Raw genomic sequence first — 22,929 nt, 5'->3', positions numbered from 1 at the left:
CTGAAAAAAATTATGCTGAAGATAGTGAACATCATGTTAGCACTGTTATTCTAAATGTCTGTAATATTTATTCTGGCATTTATTTAAATGTAGCTTATATGTTGCTGTGTTTTAAATTTGTTACCAAAGCAGTGTGGAAAACACAAGGATGCTTTATCTTACTGCTGATCAAGGCTGGTGTTGTGCTGGGGTGTTTTCTGCTCCTCACACTATCCTGCCAAGAGAACAGGCTGGCAATGCACAAGGAGCTGGCAGGAGACACAGCTGGGACTGCTCCTTGTGTGAGCCCCCAGCTGATCCAAGGGATATCCACCATATGGTGTCATGCTCAGCATGTGAAGCTGGGGCAGCTTTACAAAGGGGGGATGTTTGGAGTTACAGCATTTGCCCTCACAAGTCACTTCTGTTCATGATGACACCCAGCTTTCCTGGAGGTGGCAGAACCTGTCTCCCCATGGGCAGTAGTGAATGAATTCCTTGTTTTGCTTTTGTTGTGCTTCACCTATCCAACTGTCTTCATCTCAACCCTGGATTTTTCAAACTTTTCCCCTTCCAATTCTCTGCCCACATCAAACTGGGTTAGTGAGGGAGACTTACTGGAGTAAGTTAGCTGTGTGGAGCTAAGCTGCCAACATGACATAAAAGACACCATACCACAACACAAAAAAAGATTCTGCAGGTAAAAGCATGGATAATGAACTTTTATTTTGAAAGTGAAACTTTATTAATGCATTTAGAAGATATGTCTTGTCCAGATTCTGACAACAGTTTATTGCAAACAGCTAAAGAGGTTTGCTAACCAACCCTTTTGATAATCACACCTCTCACATGTTTCAAAGTCAAAACCGGTTAATCAATTACGATTCTTTCTATTTATTTGCTGATGATCCACTGGCCACAATTTTACAGCCTTGAACATAATGCCATTTCCTATATTTACTTACCTTGGAGATGGAATTTGAAAGCTTCATACCAAAACTCAGAGGCATTCTTATGACTCAAGATGCATCCATGCTCATTTCTACAACTTGAAAGACTGAATTTTTTGGCTTTTTAGAACAGATGAAGGAAACGGCCGCATTGTCTACCTAGGGAACAGAAAATTATCCATATCCAAAAACCACACAGTGGAACCAATTAGATATTAGTGCATGGTCTTCTGAATCATGCATTTTTCACTGGACTAGACATAGGCTTACTTTTGTGTACTGAAACAATTGCTAATACTAGAGAGAAGTTGAGAAGAGGGATCTTAATTATTTAATAACTTTAAACTAAAGTTGGCTTCTCTGGTGGATTTTAAAAGGCAATTAATGACCAGGTCTATGTTCAGTCTGGTTAATTACTGGTTCCCATCTTTTCCTCTATTGTTATCATTTCCTCTCTATTTCATTTCTGAGATTTTCTGTTCACATGCATTTATTGGAGTGTCTGTCCTTGAGCATGATTACAGAGACCAAATTCCCACACACTGACAGGATACAAGTCTCGGCAGCAGAATTGTGCCAGTATGAAGTATAAGGATTAATGTCAGGTTGGTTATTTGTGTTTTGATGGGATCTATAACAAAGAATCTTTAAGGCTGGGAACTCAAGAGCATCGAGTCTGACCATTAACTCTGAACTGCCAAACCCACCACTAAACTGTGTCCTTAAGCACCATATCACTATGGGAAGAGAAAGAAGCCCAAACTGCTGGGTCCAATTAGGAATTATGCGCTGAACTCCTGTGTGTATACGTGTGTGCGAACGCACAAGATGCGTAGCTGCACGTCTGAGCGCTTCAACAGTGCTGGATGCACCGAGGTCCCAGAGACAAACTTTCCGTAAACTTCAGTAACCGCAACTGCCGCGACCCCTGTCCGCCGGCTCCGGAGCCTATTTCAGCCACCCCCGCCCCGGGCCCGCCCGCAGCCGCCCCCAGCCCGGCGGTGCCGCCCACCCCGCAAGAGGAGCCGCTGCGCCGCGCCCTCCCCCAGCACAGCGCCCGGCGCGGGGAGGCGGGCGGAGCGCGGCGCGCCGGCACCCGCATCCCCGGTCCCCATGCGGCGGCGGGCGGCGGGACGCTGCCGCCGCGGGGAGAGCTGCGCGCCCAGGCAGCCCGTCCGTGGCCGCGGGGCCGCCCGCATCGCCCGCCCGCCCGCTGGCCCACGGAGCTCCCGCAGCGACGCGCTGCGCTCCCGCCGGGGCTGAGCGCTTGCGGCGTACCGACTTTCGGCGGGTCGTGCGGCACCCGGAGAAGGGGAGCGCTCGGAAACAATAGCAGTCAATACAAACCAGCACCCGGCGGTGCCTACCCGGCTGCCGCGCTTCGCTTATGCTCGTTCGGGGGGACCCAGCCGCGGCGGCGGATCCCGCAGGATGACGGGTGATGAGGAGTCCTAAGTCGGCGTCGAGGCGGACCACCGCAGGCAGCGATGAGGCTCGGCGAGCCGGTGCCGGAGGGGAGGCCGGGGTCCAGGTGACCGCCGGCCCCGCGCCGCCGGCCGCCCGCAGCCACCCGGAGCCTCGGGAGCGGCGGGCAGCGCCTGCCGAGAGCGCCTCGCCCAGCCGCAGGTAAGGAGCGGCGCACGCCGCCGCTGCCGGAGCGCGGTCGGGTGCGGGCGGGTTGGGTTTTGGGGTTCCCCGGCAGGGCTGCGCGGGAGCAGGGAAGCGGCTGGGCTGCCCGGCCAGCGGCCGTCGGGCGTCCCGCAGCCGGTGCCGCCGTGTGTCGGCGCTCGCCCTCAGCCCGGGCGCTCCCGTCGCCCGGTCCGGCGGGGACATTCTTCCTTAATGGGAAGCATCTGTCCTCCGGTACGGCAGAAGGAAACACGGAGGCGAGGGGGACTACGGCTCCCCGCAGCCCCCTCCGCCCAGCCGCTGCTGGCGCACGGCCCGGTCCGCGCAGCACCGGCCGCACCCTCCCGCCGCCCGCCCCGCCGGGAGCCGTGAGGGCAGCGCCTCCGCTCGGGGCTCCGCCCGCGCCCCACCTCCCGGGGCGGGGCCGCAGCCCATTGGCCGGCACGCTGTGGAGGGCTCTGAGTGCGCCCCCGTGCGGCGGGGCGGCGCGGTGCGAGTGCCGCGGCAGATCCCGGAGGAGCGGGGCCGGCCGTGCCTCCGTCCGACACGGGCAGGGCACCGTGAGTCCCGCCCGCCGGCCCTTCCCAGCCCCTCACGAGGCACTGCATCTCCCTCTTCACCTCAGTGAGCATCTCCTGAAAGGGACCTCTTACTAAAGGAATCTGTATGGGTAGGCTGTTTTGTAGGAGGATTTTCATTAAGGAGAATATAAGGGAAACAGCACCTGAAAATTCTTAAACAAATTACATGCTATTTGTCTTGTAAAGAATGCTAAACATCCCATTAACTTGACCACAGATATTTGGGAAAACTCTTCATCCAACGAGCCTCTTCTTTGAACTATAATAGTTTGCACATGGTAATCTTAAGGAAAAAATGTGCAATCTTGTTGCTTGCAGATCTGAGAAAATCTGAATTTTATACTACAAGCAAATAACTAATGGAACTAATAATACGTGGTACAAGTGAATTCTGTTATTGTCACAGTGTTGTACAAAAGCAGGAATATTAAATGTCTGTTACCAATAGCAGCCTGTGTTCTTGTATGACTTTAATTTGAAAAACTTTCAAATTCTTCTGTTGATTGGAATAAGAATAGAAGTGTTTTAAACTCACTTGTCCAGAGTTAGGGTGCTTAATTGGTAATAATACATTACATAAATTATTTGATTTTCAGAAATTACTAGTGCTCCAAGTCAGTAACACCTGTGTTTTCTTGTCTGTGCTTCTTTAAATGACTCTCCATGGTTGTAGCCATTCAGACTTCGACACACAGTTCCAAAAATATGAACTTGAGTATTGGTAGACATACTATAAACTTTTCCTCTGAGGTCTGTGCTTATGCTTTTAAACAAATTGTCTAGTTTTATCATTTCTGATTGTTCATAATACCTGGTTGGTTTAGATTGCAGTGTTAGAGTATATCCAACATCACAGAGCAACCCATGGCAAAGGATGACAGAGTCTAGATCTATGGCCAACCAATTCTTTCTTTCACTTTCTATCACAATCATTCCCCATATCTATTATGAATGACATTCATTGAGCCACATTTTACCATACCAAAAGTTAATAATGTATCTAAATATTAGGCAGCTAGGTGATGTGAGTTTGCTAATTTGGGACCTAATGAACCTCAGTTGTACTATTTCTAGTCATCTGATGAGGTACATAACTGACATTATTCATCTTCAAGTGATTATGGCTTGTTTTTTTTTTTTTTTCTTTCATTAACTGTAGAGGGAGCCCTGGCAATTTGCTTGAGCTAGATATGTCCCTAAAAGTTTTCTAGTTTTTCTGTGAGATGAGTATTATTCTTGGTGTTCAGAATAAGCCTTATAAAACCTATTACCATAGGGAGATAGCATAACTTTTTTAGAATAGGTATTTAGTAGAAGTAAGTAATGGGGGGAAAATTGACATTGAAACAGAAGACGACATGGAATAAAGAAAATGGCTTTCCAACTGAACTTGGCCTTGGTTGTCTAAAGACTTTCTAGACAATGCAGGTAATCACTAGGTATAGAAAGGGTTTAAAATATGTAAAGAGTGCATAAAAGTTTTAAAAAATAATAATTTATTCTCTCTTTTCTTCCTGGCCCCCAACAACGCAGGAGTTGCCAGGCGAGGGGAGGCGCCAAGATGGGGGAGCGGGCGCTGTCCGTGGTGCTGCTGCTGGGGCTGGCACTGCCGCGGGGCGCCCTGGGCTGCCCCCAGCCCTGCGCCTGCTACCTTCCCACCGAGGTGCACTGCACCTTCCGCTCCCTGGCAGCCGTGCCAGCACGGATCCCCAAACACGTGGAAAGGATCAACTTCGGGTTCGTATGGCAGCTCGGGGCAAACGGTTTTGTGCTCTCAGTGCGGGAGCCTGGGATGCTTCATGCAGCTGGGGCGAACCAGGATCTCTGTGTGAACTTCTCAAGTAGAATCACAGAGATGGGTGCTTACCCATCAGTGCTGAATTTCAAACGCTACAGCTGCTGGCATGGAGGAATTAGCTTAGCCTTTTTGTTTCAAACAAAAGTTACTATTATTTTCAAATAAATCTTTATATCACGGTGTGAGTTCTTTTTTGGCACATAGAACATTTAGTCTTTTAGAGTGTATAAAGAAAGATATTTAATTAAATGTATTATGAGATTTCTACAGAATACGGAATTTTATACCTGATTAAAAAAAAAACCAAAAACACAGTAGGAGTAAAATTCTATGATGTAACCCAGGACCATTTTGGAGAACAATGAGATACGGCATATCTTAAATGAATACAGTGGAAAGAGATTTGATCCATTGCCTTTGGAGTTGTGGTTTTGTTGTAGTTTTTTTTAAGCGACTAAGCGCAGTATAAGCGTATTTTGGGAAGAGCTTGCTCAGACTCCAGCTCATGTCCTCTGCCAGGATATTGCCAACTCACATCTATCAGATTTTCAGACAAGAAGGCAGGGACTGTTGGTAGGCTTCATATCACAAAAGTACCATGTTGGGTCATGGTGTGACACAGAACAAATCAAGACATGTAGTCCTCTTTGTTTGGTCAGGGCTGCCCCACTACCCATGATGAACTCACCCTGACAACCTCATGGCCTGCAGCCGAAGCAGCAACTGATCATGCAACGACTGGCAATAGTGATCTGTTGGTTAGAGGTTTTTTTTTGCTTCTCAGTAATTAAAATTTTTATCCACCAACATTTTATCCACCTAAAGCATAATTTTATTCTCAAAATGCTCTTGTGCTCATTAAAGCTACATTAAAGAAATACGTACTCAGATCCCTCAATTGCTTTTGAAAATGGGATGTAGGCTTCTAAGTTACTAAGGTGTTTGGGCTGTTTTTTTAGTAAAGTACATTATTTGATATACTATTAGCATAAAAAACATTTTCTACCTTTGTATTTCATCACTACAAATGACGTTTTCTGAGTTATGTCCTTTCCCAGGAAGAAACTGTCTTAGCTGCCTGTTGTTACACTTTCACTTTGAAAGAGTACCTTTATCATATTACTGTTTTAAGTGCTATACATTTAGAGAGTGAAGATTTTTTTTCTAACTGTTAATTATTCAGGAAAATTTTTTTATTTAGACAAGTTAATATTTTTTTTTTGAAGGACTGATTTTAAATAAGGAATTTTAATAAGATGTTTGCTATAAGCTTAGTGGATCTGCAGAAGGACTAAAAATATTAATACAGTACTATAAAATTTTAGCAAATTAAGAATCTTTAGATAGATAACATAGTGAAGATCCAAAAGTATTTTCTCCATATTCAAATATGTTAATTTCATGCTGTGTCTTCTCTTGCTTTCTAGAAAATACAAGAAATTGGAAAAAAATCTCTAAAATTCTATGCTTAGTTTTAAGACTTTGTGTCTAGATTAGATACTACATCTAATTTTCTGAATACATATGAAAAACACAAATGTAGAGCTAGGCCACCAAATGTAACTCTTCCAAACTGGTAAATAAAGCCTAATTTGTTTGTCCAAAGCAAAACTGATTCATTTTCAAAGAGTAGATTTTTTCTGTATTCCTTATCTAAGAGGAGTTTCAAGGCTCACATGATGGAATTGGAAGGTCAATTCCTAGATCTTCTGTATTTAGTTAATGTAGCCAATTACATGTTGTAGCAGTAAGTGAAGCAGGATGTGACTTACTGCTTCTTGTGCTGTTTGGGAGATAACCCATTTTTAATGTTTACTCTCCAAATCTCTATGTATTTATTTTTAAATGCTGCTTTGGCAGCACTGCAGCTTGTGTAGTTTGCCAGGCTCCATAGCATCATGGTTTGGCCACAGGCCATTAACTCAGTTCCATTCTATAAACTGAGCTGCATGGAAAAATATACTGACAACTATTAGAACTTAAACGCCTATTTATTACTTTTACTTCTAATTTATGGCTAAAGTGTCACAAAGTGAGTTGAAAGAAATCGTAGTGTAAACATGAGCTAAGTATGCTTGGGCCTTGTAAGAGTCTTTCAGTAACTTCTGGCCTTTTGACAATGCGTTAAAGTCCCTCCAGTTTTTCCTGAAAGTTAGATTATACTAATTTTACATTTTCAGTCCGTGACAGTCATATAAATTGTAACTGCATGTGTGATTTTTTCCCCCAGATTCAACAGTATACAGTCTATATATGAAAACTCCTTTGCAGGACTTACAAAATTGGAATTGCTCATGATACATGGAAATGATATTCAGAATATTCCTAATGGTGCTTTGAAAGATCTTGTGTCTCTACAGGTAATGCTTATGTTTTCCTAAATTTCAAAACTAACTTCAATGAAAAATTGAAAATAAAGCTAAATGTTCTTTATAGTGCCTTTTAAGGATTAACATACCGTTTTCTTCCAAAATACATTGGATATCTATTAAGTATGCCTATGTCTAACTTGATAATGCCAACTAACACTCAGTTTTATTCTACCTCTGTCCAACGTATCATTTTTCAGTGGTGCAAAAGATTTGAATGTGGGAGGAAAAAAATTACTTGATTGCTATTCTATTTGGATTTAGACAATAAAAAAAATATCTGGTTCTTTTTTTTTAATTGATGTTTGTTTTTTTTTTTTTTTTGTTTAGGTTTTCAAAATTAGTTACAATAAATTGAAAGCCATAACTGGCCAAACTCTTCAAGGACTTTCAAGCTTAATGAGACTGCACATGGACCACAACAGAATTGAGTTTATTCATCCAAATGCTTTTAATAGTTTACCCTCTCTAAGACTTGTCCACCTGGAAGGAAATTTGCTCCAGCAGCTTCACCCCAACACCTTTTCAACATTTATGGTCCTTGATTACTTCAAATTGTCAACAGTAAGACATCTCTACCTATCTGAAAATGCTCTTAGGACCTTGCCTGCCGGGATGTTTCAAGGCATGCCACTGCTGGAAAATCTTTACCTTCATGGAAATCCATGGGACTGCGACTGCAGTTTGAAGTGGCTCCTTGAATGGAATGAAGTTTCTGGAGGTAGGAGCATAGGCTACCAGTGTTTATTGAACTCCTAATGTTGATTTTTTTTTCCTTCCTGTTCTGTGTGTTGATGGTTTTGTTATTTCCTAAGTGTTATTACCTACATGATGTCTTGATGTCTAAGTGCAGTATTAATTCATGTTACTGTTCAATAAATATGTGTGTTTAAAAAACACTGTAAAAAGCAAGCGATGTTCTTTCATTAGATAAAAATATGTATTTAACAGCAAAGAAATTAGCCATTACATTTGGGATGTTGGAAGTGGAAGTGAAGTTTATAACTGGATAGGGCTTATAACTTTTTACTGTATTTTCTTGCACAGCAGTGTACCTTTGGTAAGGGCTGCCAATTGTCCTCAGCCAACAAAGCTGCTGACTGTATCCTCTCATGGAAGATGTTAACATTGGATTTGAACTTGTTTGTCCAAGGAAGGAAGGAAATTAGGTTACCAAATTCCTGATTAAACCCTCTAATTTTGAATCTGTTAACATCAAAGCTGTAATATGCATTCTTCATGTCCATCTGTGTTTCTTCATTGACCATAACTTCCTTTTATAATGGAGCAAATATATATTAAGTATTTTCACGTGCTTACAGTGTATTTATTTAAAACCATGTATTTTTTTCATAAAATAGCTTGTCTATCTTTGTTCAGTCTTAGAGATGAAAAAAGTATCACAATGTCTAGGCTGGAATGCTTCTGATTGTGTTCAGATGCAAAAAAGAGAGGTTTATAATGCTTCTGTATCAGGAATACACTAAATCAGGAGGGGTTTGAGTGACAGTTTTTAGTTTGGGTATCTCAGTGCAGCAGAAGAGCTGGTGTCACACCAGAGCTTCTGCTAAATTATTAAAAGGGAATTGGCATTTAATTGTAATTGAAGATGTCTCAAATAAGTGATGGAATCCCAAGGTTTATGTAATTATTTTGGAGCACATATAATGAATGATGATGGGTCCTGTAATCTTAGAATACATAATTCCTTGCAATTTTGCACTTGACTGTAGGACAGTGCTTTTTAGGAATGTGTAATGCTTGAATGAGTAATATAAGTCTTCCTGACTAAACAGATATTTGAGTCATCTGACTGAAATACTGTATTTCACTACTTTCGTTTTAATATTGTTACATTCTGTTCTTGATTCAAATTGTGTGTGTATGTCTAATGGGTGTACTTAAGTTTTACTGTAAGTTATAATAATGATATATTAGCTGAACATTCCTTCCTTAGTGCAGTGTGGGCTTGCTAGTATTTTTTATTCAGTTAGGTTACCTCTGTATGCTAAAACAGTAGCAATTTTTGGAGGGAGGAATAATTTATCCATTATTTTTATATATGACAGATTTTGTATCTGTATATGACTATAACATTTACTTCTTTGGGAATTCTGTCTAGAAAGAGTTATTAAATTTCTTCAGACTAGTGTAGCCACTGCCAAGTTGATTGTGGGCCAGTTTTTCCTTATCTTTGAAACATCCGGTTTGAATCTGCAAGTGACAAACTGCATATATATATATATATATATATGTATTTAATTTTTAACACCTTTTCCAGAAAATTGATTTTTCAGATTAGCAAAGCACATATTTTCCATTAAAATAATGGTATGAAAATTTTCTGTGTATTTCCCTTTCTCCTGACATTTTGCCTTATAACCCACTGGTATATTGTTCATTCTTTCAAAGATCTCTCATTCTTCAGGATGATACTTATTCCTAGAATAACTGTAATACATTTTATTTACTATACGGTTCCATACTGAATACCTAAGGTACATTTGGCATTTGAGTGTACAGAACAATGTAATAAATATATGATTGTTACTTTGCAGACAACTTTCTGCATTGACAGAAGAGAGGAGTCAAGAGTGTAATTTCCTGGTCTAGCTCTCCTTCTCTGTTTTACCTTTTTTCTATTATTACAAAGTTTGCAGTTGTTTTAGAGGTCAGGGAAGAAGTGGCACTTTATTTTTTTCCTGCTTGTGAGTGCAAGAACTAGGCAGTCTGTTTTGGTAGCTACAGTAAAAAAAAAAAGAAACAGCATTGGCAATTTTGTGTACTGCCAATGCTGTTCATCAATAGAGAAATAATAAAAAGCTTCCTGGATTATTTAATGAGGAAGCCCAGCATTTCTCTGGTAAATGCTCTGTTTTTGAAAGCTGAAAGGCCCCATGCCTCTTCATATTAGATCCACAAGTTAGGCTGTCACTACAAATGCAAACTTTTTGACACAGAGAGTAGTTTGTTGCTGATTTAAATGTTGCCCTGCACACTTTGAATAGAAACCAAAGAAATCATGGTCAGATTGAGAACTGGGTGCCCATTCAGCTGTAAAACAAAGAGGTGGCATTCTATAAGTCTTGCCTTATAATCATAATGCAATCCTCAAATCCTCATGAAGTTTATTTCATATTTCAGAGAGTTGTCTAACTAGAACAGTTTTTCAGCTTATTTATGTCTTGTTTTCCTTTTTATTTTCCTTCTTCCTTCTTTTTTTTCCCAGGTGTTTTAAAATGCAAAAAGGACAAAGCCTATGAAGGGGGACAACTGTGTGCTAAGTGCAGCAGCCCAAAACAACTGCAGAAAGAAGATATTCAAAACTTGGAAGATATTTCCTGTAGGAAGCCTATAATTCAGTCCTCACTGAGGCAAAATAGCAGCACTCAAAATGAGGAAGATGGTGACAGTTACGAACTCCCTCTGGAAGAACTTCAGTCCTCGCCATGGAACATTACTCTAAATATGACTGATGAGCATGGCAATATAGTCCACCTGAACTGTGAAATCAAAAAACCAACAGGTTCTACCAAAATTCAGTGGAATCAAATCCAGACTCAGGAGATAGATATAAATGCCACAATTGCACTGGATTTTGAATGTCCAATGAATCGAGAAAACTATGAAAAACTATGGAAGCTTATAGCTTACTACAGTGAAGTACCTGTTAAGTTAGAGAGGGAACTTATGCTCAGAAAAGAGCCTAAAATAATCTATCAGTACAGGCAAGGTTCAGATTATGATGCTCTTTACTACACAGGTGTAAAAGCCCAAATACTTGCTGAGCCTTCTTGGGTGATGCAGCCTCTTATAAATATCCAATTAAACAGGCGTCAGAGTACAGGGAAAAAAGTGGTGCTATCTTTTTTTACTGTGTTTTCTCAGACAATTAATACCAAAACCACTAGGCAGCAGAGAAACTGGGTAATGATAGAGCAAAATCAGAGCACAAGGACAGCACAGAGTGTGGTGGAAGGGTCAGAGTGTCAGCTGAGCTGCAGTGTGAAAGCTTCTGAGAGCCCCTCCATTCAGTGGCTTTTTCCAGATGGAACTAAACTGCAGGCACCTTTTAATGACAAAGAGAGTAGGTTTTCCATTCTCAATAGTGGCCAACTAATAATCAAAGCAGTCAGTTACACTGATGGAGGTGTGTACCACTGCATTGCCCAAGTGAGAGATGATGTGGACATAATGCCTTACAGACTTGTTGTGCAGCCTGCAGCTATTCAGGTAGCTGATTCAGATGTAGTGAGAGTTGAAAAAAATGTTGGAGATCCAATAGCTTTGCCATGCAATGCAATTGCCATCCCAGACCCGCAGTTGAGCTGGATTCTTCCAAACAGTCAGGTACTCAATGATTTATCAAACTCCTCAAAAGGCTATATGCTGCCCAATGGTACTTTGCTTATTCCAAGGAGCCATGTCACTGATAGTGGCCATTACAGATGTGTGGCTGTCAATCAGCAGGGATCAGATCAGATTGTTGTAAGGGTGACAGTAAATAAAATGGTGTCTGACAGGTCATTTAAACGAATCAAATTAAAGAAGCGCCCGGGCTCAAAAGGTTTGTCAAAAACAAGAGGGCGGGTCATAGATGATGAAGAGGGATCAGGGGCAGGAAGGGTGGAGGAGTTCCCACGAAGAAAGAACCGCCTAAAAGACTGGGAAATACCTTTTAAACAAAAAAGTGACCAAGTGCCAGAAGCTCAAATTAAAAAGGGGAAGAAGGGCAGAAGGAAAATGAAAATCTGGAAAAGTACTGATGGAACCCAAGACAGCAATGTTGCAGAAGGCCGGAGAGTGTTTGAATCTCGAAGGAGAATTAATGTGGCAAGCAAACAGATTAATCCACAGCATTGGGCTGACATTTTGGCAAAGGTCCGTGGGAAGAATCTTCCTAGAACGACAGCTACAACTATCTCTGAAACAACTTCACTGCCATCAGTCATGCAGGAGTCTACTCCTGCCCCTTATCCCTTAGCCAGCTCTCCATCCTCAGAGACAGGAGCTGATGTGGTGGATTCCTCTGCTGAGGCATCACCTGTGGGTGAAGACGAGCAATTCTCAGTCACTGCTTCACAGAACATGGAAGTGTTTTCAGTCCAGCCTGTATTAATAAGGTCAGAAACGGAACCATTCTCCAACCACAGGGCTTTAGAAACACCTACAAGTATGGACACTGTAGAAATTGCTTTGTCAGGTCCACATTTGACTCCTGTCTCTCCAACTCCTCAACCGCAAGGGGAACAGCATCTTGATGTCAGGACAGATGATTCAATTGCTCTTACTGAAGAACCTCTAGCCAAAAAAATTGTGACAAACTTTCCTAATGTTCAGAACAGTTTATTCACAGTGGAAAATGTAGATAAAACTGTATCTTCAATATCTGAAGAAAATTCTGCTTTTGCTGAGCTACCACTTGATGCTACTCTCCTTGCTGAGTCTCAGACTGTGGATCTTCATAGCACCTTGGAGGAAAGCTTGAAGTTAAATGAAGGGGGCCCAATTAGTGTTGGCACTGTAACTTCAGCACCTTCTCAGTTTGTTGAGATCATCCCAACAGATTCTGTCGGCACTACTACTGCTCCTTCATCTACTTTTCCATTTGTTAGAGAAAAGAGCAATGATGCAGGATACCAGCGCAAAAAAATATCCACAAATAGTACAAAAATGGCAGACTTAAATAACAGTTTTCTAGCTGTCACCCCTGTTAGGGTTCAGAGTGAAGAAGAACCTGAAACCCAGAGGAATACAGTGACTCAAGAAAGCATATCCAGCAGTTATGCAGACAATTCTCAGACAGAGGAACATAGAAACTTGGCTATTCCAAAACAAAATCCCATATTCATTTTGCATAGTGCTAATGCTCCTCATAAAACAGCAGAGGAGTTAGAAACAGCCTCTTCCATGATTAGATTGACCACTGTGGCCACCACAACAACTCCATATAGAAAGACCATGCCTTCACTTATTACTCAGCATGGTAGAAAAAGGCCTTATGGGAGAAGGAGAAGGCCAAACAGAATCCGACAAAGACCAAAGCCTTTGCCCCGTCCTGTTTTAACCACAGAGGCAATGCCTATAATTCCAAGGACACCTGAAATTGAAGCTGTTACCAAAACTTCTGCTGCAACTCTTAAAAGTCCTGATCTTAAAAACACCAAAATACAGGCTAGGAAAGAGGAGCGTATGGAATCCACTCCTTCCTTAATTCCTGATTCGGGTGTCACAGAGAAAATTACAAAAATCAGAGATGTGATCACAACTTTCTCTTTTGGGCCTACTGCTTCTCCACCTGGAGCCAAACATGTGCCACACCCTACTAACCCTGAAACCTTGGAACTTCCAGTGACCGAGCCCATCACAGTTTTATCATCATATGCTGTACAGGATGCGCTTCCCACGAAAGAATCAAGTGTGTCTCTGAAACCAGAGCAAAGTGAAGTGCCAGCACACCAATCATTAGACAACGTCTCTGCGGAGAAGGACATGAAAGCAGATTCTAAAACTGTGGTTCATACGGCAGAACAATCGAGGACCACAACTTCTCCTGCATATAGAAATACTCAATACTCAATACTATCAACAAAACCAAAATCTCAAGAAGAGCCTAACCTATTTGACTTAGAAGTTGTGGTTAATGAAACAACTGCTGGAACATTCCAGGTGGCATATCCCACTATGAGTGACTTAAGTATTCCTGTTGGCACAGTCGAAGTTTTTAAGGACCTATCAGTTTCAAAGGAGCCATGGAAGCCCACAGTATCTGTAGAGATACCAGCAAAAGCTGAGCCACCTCAGCAGTATGAGATAATTACTTTATCCTCCTCTTTCAGCACTGCAGAAACTCAGACTTTTCCAGTTAGAGAGACAAAGAAATCTGTTACTTCCCAGGCTGGGACAGTGCCATCTTCCTTGGACAGAAAGGAATCTGTGTTACATGTGTTTTATCATTCGCAGACAACTGAAAAGCCTCCTACTACCTCCACTGCTTTTATTCCATTTACAAAACTTGTCACTCTTCCCCCTTCGAATTCAAGCACTTCCCATCCTTCTTTTCATTATACAGCCAAGGAGAGTAATACCTTTAATCAAGAAACGTTCCCAGAAGCAAAACAAGTTGGAGCAGGTGGTGACAAAATAGTGATGACCTCAAAACAGAATGTTCACCCTACTCCTTTCTCTGACCAGAACAGGATTAGCATACAGTCCAAAGAGCAGCAATTCAATGAGTTGTATAGTAGCAAGTCAAACAACAGTTTACTGCTAAATCCAAGTCTTCCCCATCCACCTGCTGGAATGATACCAAGCATAAACCAAAGACTACCTGTTATGCCTCCAAAGCACATTCCAGTAAGAGGCACAATGAAGCTTCCTGTAACACAGGGCCCTCTTCGCTATTTTATAACACATCAACCTCTTCACTACACAAACAAGCCAGAGATAACAGCCTATGCGGCACAAACCATCCAGGACAGGAAAACTTCTGCTTCGCAGAGAGAATCAACTGCCCCAACACAAGCCTCTCCATTTCACAAAACAAATCCATTAACTGAAAGCAAGTTCAGTAATCAGGGTCAGAACAGATATAATTTTAATTCAAGATTTTATGGAAATAACCATGTTCCAGATAACAGAGGCACAGCTGGGAGACTACCAAGCCAAGGGATCCCCTATTACCCCAGTTCCAGAATACCATTCCTTTTCAACAGAACAAGGATATTCCCTAACTTTAATATGCATCCTAAACCAGATGTTCCTAGTCAACCAGTGCCAAAAGACACAAATGAGAAGAAGGTTGCTCAGGTCTTACCTACTGGGATTACAGTGCAGAAAGCTACAGCTATTCCAGTGCCTCCAATGCCACATGCCACAACGACCACATCACCACGGGTGATTTTAAAGATCACCCCTCCAGCCTTTCAGCATACAAAACCACAAATAAGCACTACAGTTCAACCTTTTAAAAATGTCCATTATCGTCATCAAAAATTTCCATCTGTTCCTTACATGGGAGGCATTATGCCACGCAATTCGACTGTAATTCAGTCTTCCACTAATTTTAGAGTACACGGAGAAAGACCTAAAATTATTACAAAAGCACCTCAGACCATATCCATCCTTGCTGAAATGGATGCTTTTATCCCTTGTGATGCAGTTGGGGAACCCAAGCCTTTTATTACTTGGACAAAAGTCTCTACAGGTAAGACAGACATTCTGCATTGTTTGTAGGGGTATTGCACAGAAGTGCAACATGATCACAGGAATACTTCAAAATACTGAAGAATGCTTCCTGTCACTTATAATCACTGTAGAGAAAATGATTAATTGCAACTAATCCTTACAAGTAATAATAGATCTACAGTGTTTCTTATAGTAAAAGAAAATCTCTACCATTTAATGAGTTCGTTTTTGAAGAATAGTTTTTGGCTGTGAAAAGCACCCAACTCTGCTTATTCATAGCAGTTAGAATTTATTACAGCAATACTTTTGAGTATGGGTTTGTTATAAATATTGATGTGTGTATCATCTCCATATGCAAAAGGAACAGAAAAGTTACATAAAAATTTAAGAGGGATCCTAAAACAAGGCCTTCAAAAATTTCCTTGCTGTCCATGTTTACAAGATAGTGGTTAGTTCTGCCATAGAAACTAAGACTAATTTGTGCTATGGATAGAGTCAGAAGATATCATGTAGGCCCTCCAAAGTTGTAATTGGTGTTGAGTAAGCCTAAAATCTCACTTAAGACTTCTTTATTGCAATAATTTACATTTTAAACCCTTTGACTTTATCTTTCTTTTTTTCCTCTCACTTTCACAGGAGCTCTAATGACAGCCAACAGCAAGTTACAAAGGTTTGAAGTCTGGAAAAATGGTACTCTCTTTATCCGAAATGCTCAGCTTCAGGATCGTGGACAGTATTTATGCTCAGCTCAGAACGTGCATGGCGAAGATAAAATGATGGTTATGCTCACAATTGTAGCCCACCAGCCCAAAATTTCACTTTCCCGCTATCGAGATGTCACAGTTTACTTTGGAGATACCATAGCAATGGAGTGTCAGGCTAGCGGGACTCCAAGCCCATTAATTTCATGGATTTTCCCAGACAGGAAGATTTTGCAGGCAGTCACAACCACAGAAAGCAGGATAATGCTTCATGAAAACCGAACTTTGTCTATCAAGCAAGCAACTTTTTCAGACCGAGGAGTTTACAAATGTGTAGCAAGCAATGCTGCAGGAGCTGACAGCATTGCAGTGAGGCTGCACATTGCAGCCTTACCCCCCATCATCCAGCAGGAAAAGCAAGAGAACATTTCCCTGCCCCTTGGTAGCAGTATTAACATCCACTGCACTGCCAAAGCAGCACCTGCTCCCAGCATCCGCTGGGTGGTCTTCGATGGCACCCAAATCCGACCTTCTCAGTTTGTCAATGGAAATTTATTTGTTTTTCCTAATGGGACTCTTTACATTCGCAACGTGTCCCCCAAGGACAGTGGGACCTACGAGTGCATTGCTGCCAACATGGTGGGAGCTGCCAGGAGAACAGTACAACTCCATGTGAAGAAGCACACATCTAATGCTAGGATCACTGGGAGCTCTCCTCAGAGAACAGATGTAACATATGGTGGCATCTTGCATTTGGACTGTAGTGCTTCTGGTGACCCTTGGCCTCGGATATTGTGGAGGTTGCCTTCCAAAAGGATGATTGATTCCCTTCACAGGTAAATTATTGTTTGGGGTGTTGCAGGTAAATTGCAGTTTGGATGAACTTAGAGAAAAGCCCACTCACAGGTCTCGTTCCTGACTTCTGCAGGTCTTGAATGATCCTCCCAGTCCTTTAGAAGGAATTTCAAATTATATCAAAAAAATTAAGTCATATTTTAGCATAATTTTCTTCAAAGTGGTATTACTCTTGGAAAGTTATCTTCAAGATTTTAGGATAAGCTGCCACTGTTTGTCTTTTACAGCCACTTGTAAATGTAGCAAAAAGTCCAGATATACAGCTTGTGTACTGCTTGTTCCAATGTGCTTAGTCTGAATAAGATTGCACAGGTGCCTGCTTTGCTTTTCTCCTGGAGAAAAGGGATCGTTGAATTTTATCTCTTAGGCAAATCATTACACACAGTAAATACAGGGCAAATAAATCAACTTATAATTACTTAAACAAACACAATAATTTAAACGCTGTGTATAAACAAATGTTACTACAAAATAAGGTCTGTGCAAACCTGGTTGTGTATAAATGCCTAAAACAATATGTTCTCCAATGTTTGCAATATCAAGTAAAATATCACTTCTACAATAACTGTCCTAACACTTGGTTGAAAACAAATTTCTGTGCTATAAATTATTTGTAACTCACCTTAGAGCACTATAAAGAGATGAGAAATGCATTGTAATTAAAATGCACAATTGGGAACAACTTTCTTCACAGCTGAACATAGTCATAATTTTTTTTATATTGACAAAAATATTTTTAGGTAACCTGTATATTACAAAATATATAGCACAAAATCCAGATTGCATTTTATGCCTCATAGTGCTAACAAAAAAATACTGTGTTTCTTTTTAATTTTCCCTCATGATCTTTATATGGGCTGCTTTTCAAATACTAAAGATCTACTTCGGGAAGATAACTGGCTACTGAGGTAGTTGGTTTTGACCACAATACACCAATTCCATAGTGAAGTGGAAAGGAATAATAGCTTTTTTTAGCATACTGGAATTTTTTTTTCCTTGAAAAAAGAAAAGCTTAGCAACATTTGGCATCTTTGTGACTTTTCTAAAAGTTTAATATTTATACCCAATGCCAGAGGAAGTTCCTCATCTTTATTTGTTTTCAGCTGAAGACTGAAGTACCGGACTCCATTATGGTTCATATAGGCTTGTGTGGATTATATAATTCAGAGGTCTCATATTTCAATGTTACAGAATAATGTACAAGTAGTCAGAAGAGGGAAAACCACCATAATTTGTTATTTAGTGGTCAAAACCAGCATTAAAGTCATTAAACACAAGAAAATTACTTGGTTACAAGTGAGTAGACTTCTTTGACTTCTTTTTTTCCATTTGCTTTTTGGTGGTGAATATTCTGGAAATTTCTGACCATCTAATTATTTACCAGTAGCAATTTTCCTCTCCTATTCTTTTTTTTTTTTTTTTTGTTTTGATACTGTTGTTATTCTCCCACAGATTTCTCTCAGTAGTTTATACCCAAAACGTGATTTTGTAGCTCATGTTAGGTTCTTTTTTCTTTCCTTACAGCACTTTGGAAACTAGAATCAAAGTATTCAGCAATGGGACTTTGGTTGTTCATTCAGTTACAGACAAAGATGCAGGAGACTACTTGTGTGTGGCCCGCAATAAGATAGGGGATGACTATGTGCTCCTCAAAGTGAATGTGATGATGAAACCAGCAAAAATAGAACATAAGAATGAGAATAACCACAAGGTCAAGTATGGAGGGGACCTGAAAGTTGATTGTGTAGCCACAGGTCTGCCAAACCCAGAGATCTCCTGGGGTCTACCAGATGGCAGCATGATCAATACTTTCATGCAGTCGGATGACAGCGGCAGCCGGACGAAGCGATACGTGGTCTTTGATAATGGAACCCTGTATTTCAATGATGTTGGACTGAGAGAGGAGGGGGACTACACCTGCTATGCTGAAAACCAGATTGGGAAGGATGAAATGAAAGTGCGGGTCAAAGTGGTGGCAGAGCCTGCAACAATCAGGAACAAAACATACATCACTATTAATGTACCGTATGGCGATGTTGTCACAGTGGCCTGTGAAGCCAAAGGAGAACCCACTCCCAAGGTGACCTGGCTTTCCCCAACCAACAGGCCTATTCCTGCCCTGTCTGACAAGTACCAGATATACAGAGATGGCACCCTCCTCATCCAAAAGGCCCAAAGGTCTGACAGTGGTAACTACACTTGTGTAGCACGGAACAGTGCTGGAGAAGATCGGAAGATGGTCTGGATCCATGTTGACGTTCAGCCGCCCAGAATCAATGGTCATCTCAGTGTGATTACATCTGTGCGGGAGACAGCCACCAGAGACAGCCGGAAACTTATTGACTGCAAAGCTGAGGGCATCCCTGCTCCTCGTGTCCTGTGGGCTTTTCCAGAAGGAGTAATCTTACCGGCTCCCTACTATGGGAACAGGATCACTGTGCATCGCAATGGAACGTTGGACATCAGAGGGGTGAGACAGACAGACGCCGTGCAGCTCGTGTGCATCGGGCGCAACGAAGGTGGGGAAGCGAGACTGCTTGTGCAGCTCCTCATCACAGACCATTTGGAGAAGCCCTCCTTCAGAGACCCTGTCAGTGAAAGGATCACTGCCATTGCTGGGCACAGCATCAATCTGAACTGCTCAGTCCAGGGGAACCCCAAACCCAGCACGAGCTGGATCCTTCCCAATGGCTCTGAAGTGCTGAGTGGCAGTCGCCTGCACAGATTTTACCATAAGAGGGATGGGATCTTACACATCAGCAGCTTATCTGCTGGGGATGCTGGCACCTACCGCTGTACAGCCAGAAACCCGGGAGGGTATGTGGAACGAGTAGTCTTCCTGAAGGTGGGACTCAGGCCAGAAATCAGCAACCAGTACAACAACCTGGTGAGCATCATCAATGGAGAAACTCTGCAGCTTCACTGCATCACCCAGGCAAACCAGCGGGCACAGATCTCTTGGACACTGCCCAATGGTATGGTTATGGATGCCCCCCAGGCCGTGGGTCGCTTTTCCCTGATGGAGAATGGCTCACTGACAGTGCGTGAGGCTTCTGTATTTGACAGGGGCACCTACCTGTGCAAAGTGTCAACAGAGTATGGCACTTCTGTTATGACTGTGCCTGTCATTGTCATTGCCTATCCTCCTCGAATCACCAGTGAGCCAGCACCTGTCATCTATGCCAGACCTGGAAATTCAGTTAAACTGAACTGCATGGCCATTGGGATTCCTAAAGCAGAAATAACATGGGAGCTTCCAGATAAATCACATCTGACAACAGGAGCTCAATCCCGTCTGTATGGAAACAAATTCCTCCATCCTCAGGGGTCATTAGTCATCCAGCAGTCCACTCAAAGGGATGCAGGCTTCTATAAATGCACTGCTAAAAATATACTAGGCAGTGATACTAAAACAACCTACATACACATATTCTAAAATTAAAACAAGTGCCTTTGACTGGATACTGGTGTTCAAGTCACTGCCAAACAAGTGCAATGAGGAGAGTACTGCTTGCAACAATGGCTAACAAGAGAAGAAAAAGGAATTAATCTGCATTTCTTTTGTACTCAGTATGGTAGGAAGTCTGGAACTGAGAAGACTAACATGTTGCAAAACGTCTTAAAATTCTTAAGACAGTGTAATGTTTTTCATGCTATCCAATAGCATCTGAGACCTAAAGTACTCTACTGTCAATAGTCCAAAGCTATTTCTTTTTCTAACAAGCACCTTAAAAGTACCAAAGAAGTATTAACTGTTCATAAGTGAGCTGCAGTGATAGAAGTACTTTAGTAAAACATACTTTTCTTTATACCCTGCAGCGCCTTTTCATAATCTAGGCTTATAGAATATGATTATTAACCTTTCTGTTCATGCTTCTATCAGCTCTTCAAAATCAAAGACTAAATTAGCAAATAAGAGTGATCTATTTTAATAAAAATACATGCAGAGATTAGCTGCCTTAACATATGAACATACATTTGCCAGCTACTAAGGATGCTATGGTCAATTAATTCATTATCTATTTTATATATATTTTTTAATCTGACTATGAGACTAGAAAGAGTAACAATGAAATTGGTCTCATTTTATAAATTATTGGTCTTTACAAGACTCTGATACATTACAGTGTTTTATAATATTAAGGTCAATATACTGTACATTTTATAATAAAAAAATAAAATATTTTCCAAAGAATGTATTCATTGGTTTTCTTTTTTTTTCTTTTCCTTTCTTTTTTTTTTTTTCAGAAAATAAGGAACTCCAAGCAGTGGGAGTATGGAGTTAGGTCAAAAACCTTGAAGTAATGTAGTGTTATATGTACTTGTATTTGACCCAATTTCTATTTGATACATTTATAGATATTTTAGGGAAGACAAATTAGTATAATTGTTTCTTTTTAAAATTGATTTATTAATAGAAATTTATTAATATTTCAGCATATATTTGCAATGGTAATACTTTTTCTGCAGTCAAGGATTGTTTACTGGATAATATCCATAATTTTCTGAAGATTTATCTCTTGTGCTTTAGAAATATTTGCTAGAAGGTGCTGAATATGCCCATGTTTCAACAAAGTATAACAATCAGAATTTTGGAAATGTTAACTTACCTTTAAGCATGTGGCTTTTCTCCGATATTCCTGAATTCTTAAAGTTCTGCTTGCTCATAAAACTTATGCTCATATTTTAGAATATGATTAGAATAAAAGCTTTATTTTTATTTTCTCTGTTGATCAAAACATATCAGTAATGTAAAGTGTTTTGCTAATATTTACATTTTGCAAAAGCTGAAATCAAAGACTTCCTACCCCACAAGTTTATCCAGTTTAGAAAGTAGTAAGCTGTTGCAAAATGTATACTTATCATAATGGCAAACAGAACTGAGCTACTTAAAGTAAAAGGTATTTTATTAGAACAAGAATATAGAATTAAATGAGATGGGCATTGCTGAAGATACAAGGGGTACAATTTGTATTATAGAATATTTTATAAAATTTATTTTTAAAAATTCAACGCAGGTTAAAAATCTGTGGTTCGTACACAGCTTTATTAAAGTTGTGGATATGTTGCCTAAGTAAATAGCACTTAATTATGTCTTAGTTTCTTTTTTATGGTTTAAAACCTTGGGCCTTAAATCACCAAGCAGTGCTCAAGGGGAAGCATATCCCTAAATACCTGGCAGGGATGTAGCTGCTTGTGAGAGCAGTTAATGAAGAAAGAAAAGAAGCATTTAAGATTTTTGATTAGGTTGCCCATGTGGTACTTTCTAATCTGGCTGTTTTCCTTGAACATATCAGACACATCTTTAGATCCTTTACTTTTAACTTTATAGTAGTTTTCCCACTTGGAAAACGGTCATACAGTATTTAATAATAATAATACATCTTGTAAAAGAGTCTGAAGTCAGCATTTGGCATTGTAGTAGGAGTCAAGCACTTTTAATCATGTGTCCAGCCTTCACTTAACAGTTATGGAAATTTAGAGATATTCTTGGGTGCTGAATTACTTCTGCATATTTCTATTAAGTAGATTTCTTTTTATGTTAAGAGAAGAAAACAGAATCCAAACCCAAATTCAAACATTTGATCTTTCAGGATCAAACAAAGCATCAGATCATGTTTTATTCCTCAGTTCAGAATTTTCGCAACTGCCAGTGGAAGTTTTGGAGGCTAAGATATGAAAGATTTGGCTCTAGACATTTTCTTAAGTCAAAACTTGCATGCTTGCAAAATTCCTTCAAAAGGGGATTTAACATTTTTTAATGCGTTATAATTTCCATTATTTTTGCCTTTACCCCTTTCATGAAAATATGCTCCCAATAAGAGATCTATAGCATATAATTTTCTTCCAAAATACATGTAACCACAACTTAAAAATATA

At 40.7% G+C, this 22,929-nt stretch overlaps 1 protein-coding gene across 1 annotated transcript; it reads left to right on the top strand.

The window, feature by feature from the left end:
- Positions 1-1,967: 1,967 nt before the first annotated feature.
- On the top strand, positions 1,968-21,202 carry MXRA5 (matrix remodeling associated 5). Its single transcript, XM_074535974.1, has 7 exons — positions 1,968-2,555; positions 4,673-4,876; positions 7,168-7,297; positions 7,637-8,027; positions 10,536-15,512; positions 16,130-17,030; positions 18,574-21,202. The coding sequence occupies exons 1-7, from the start codon at positions 2,371-2,373 to the stop codon at positions 20,483-20,485; spliced, it is 8,700 nt and encodes a 2,899-aa protein (XP_074392075.1). The 5' UTR covers positions 1,968-2,370; the 3' UTR covers positions 20,486-21,202.
- The last annotated feature ends 1,727 nt before the right edge of the window (positions 21,203-22,929 follow it).

The sequence above is a fragment of the Zonotrichia albicollis genome, chromosome 2, assembly GCF_047830755.1.
Source record: "Zonotrichia albicollis isolate bZonAlb1 chromosome 2, bZonAlb1.hap1, whole genome shotgun sequence".
NCBI lineage: Eukaryota > Metazoa > Chordata > Aves > Passeriformes > Passerellidae > Zonotrichia > Zonotrichia albicollis.
The sequence above is the reverse complement of the archived record's forward strand: the minus strand, read 5'-3'. Positions and strand labels throughout refer to the sequence as shown.

What these genes read in the sequence shown, in the direction of transcription:
- MXRA5 (XM_074535974.1), top strand. Translation starts at nt 2,371, where the DNA reads ATGAGGAGTCCTAAGTCGGCGTCGAGGCGGACCACCGCAGGCAGCGAT. An exon ending in AAGATCTTGTGTCTCTACAG is followed by an intron (nt 7,298 to 7,636) that starts GTAATGCTTATG and finishes TTTTTTGTTTAG; the next exon opens with GTTTTCAAAATTAGTTACAA. An exon ending in ATGATTGATTCCCTTCACAG is followed by an intron (nt 17,031 to 18,573) that starts GTAAATTATTGT and finishes CTTTCCTTACAG; the next exon opens with CACTTTGGAAACTAGAATCA.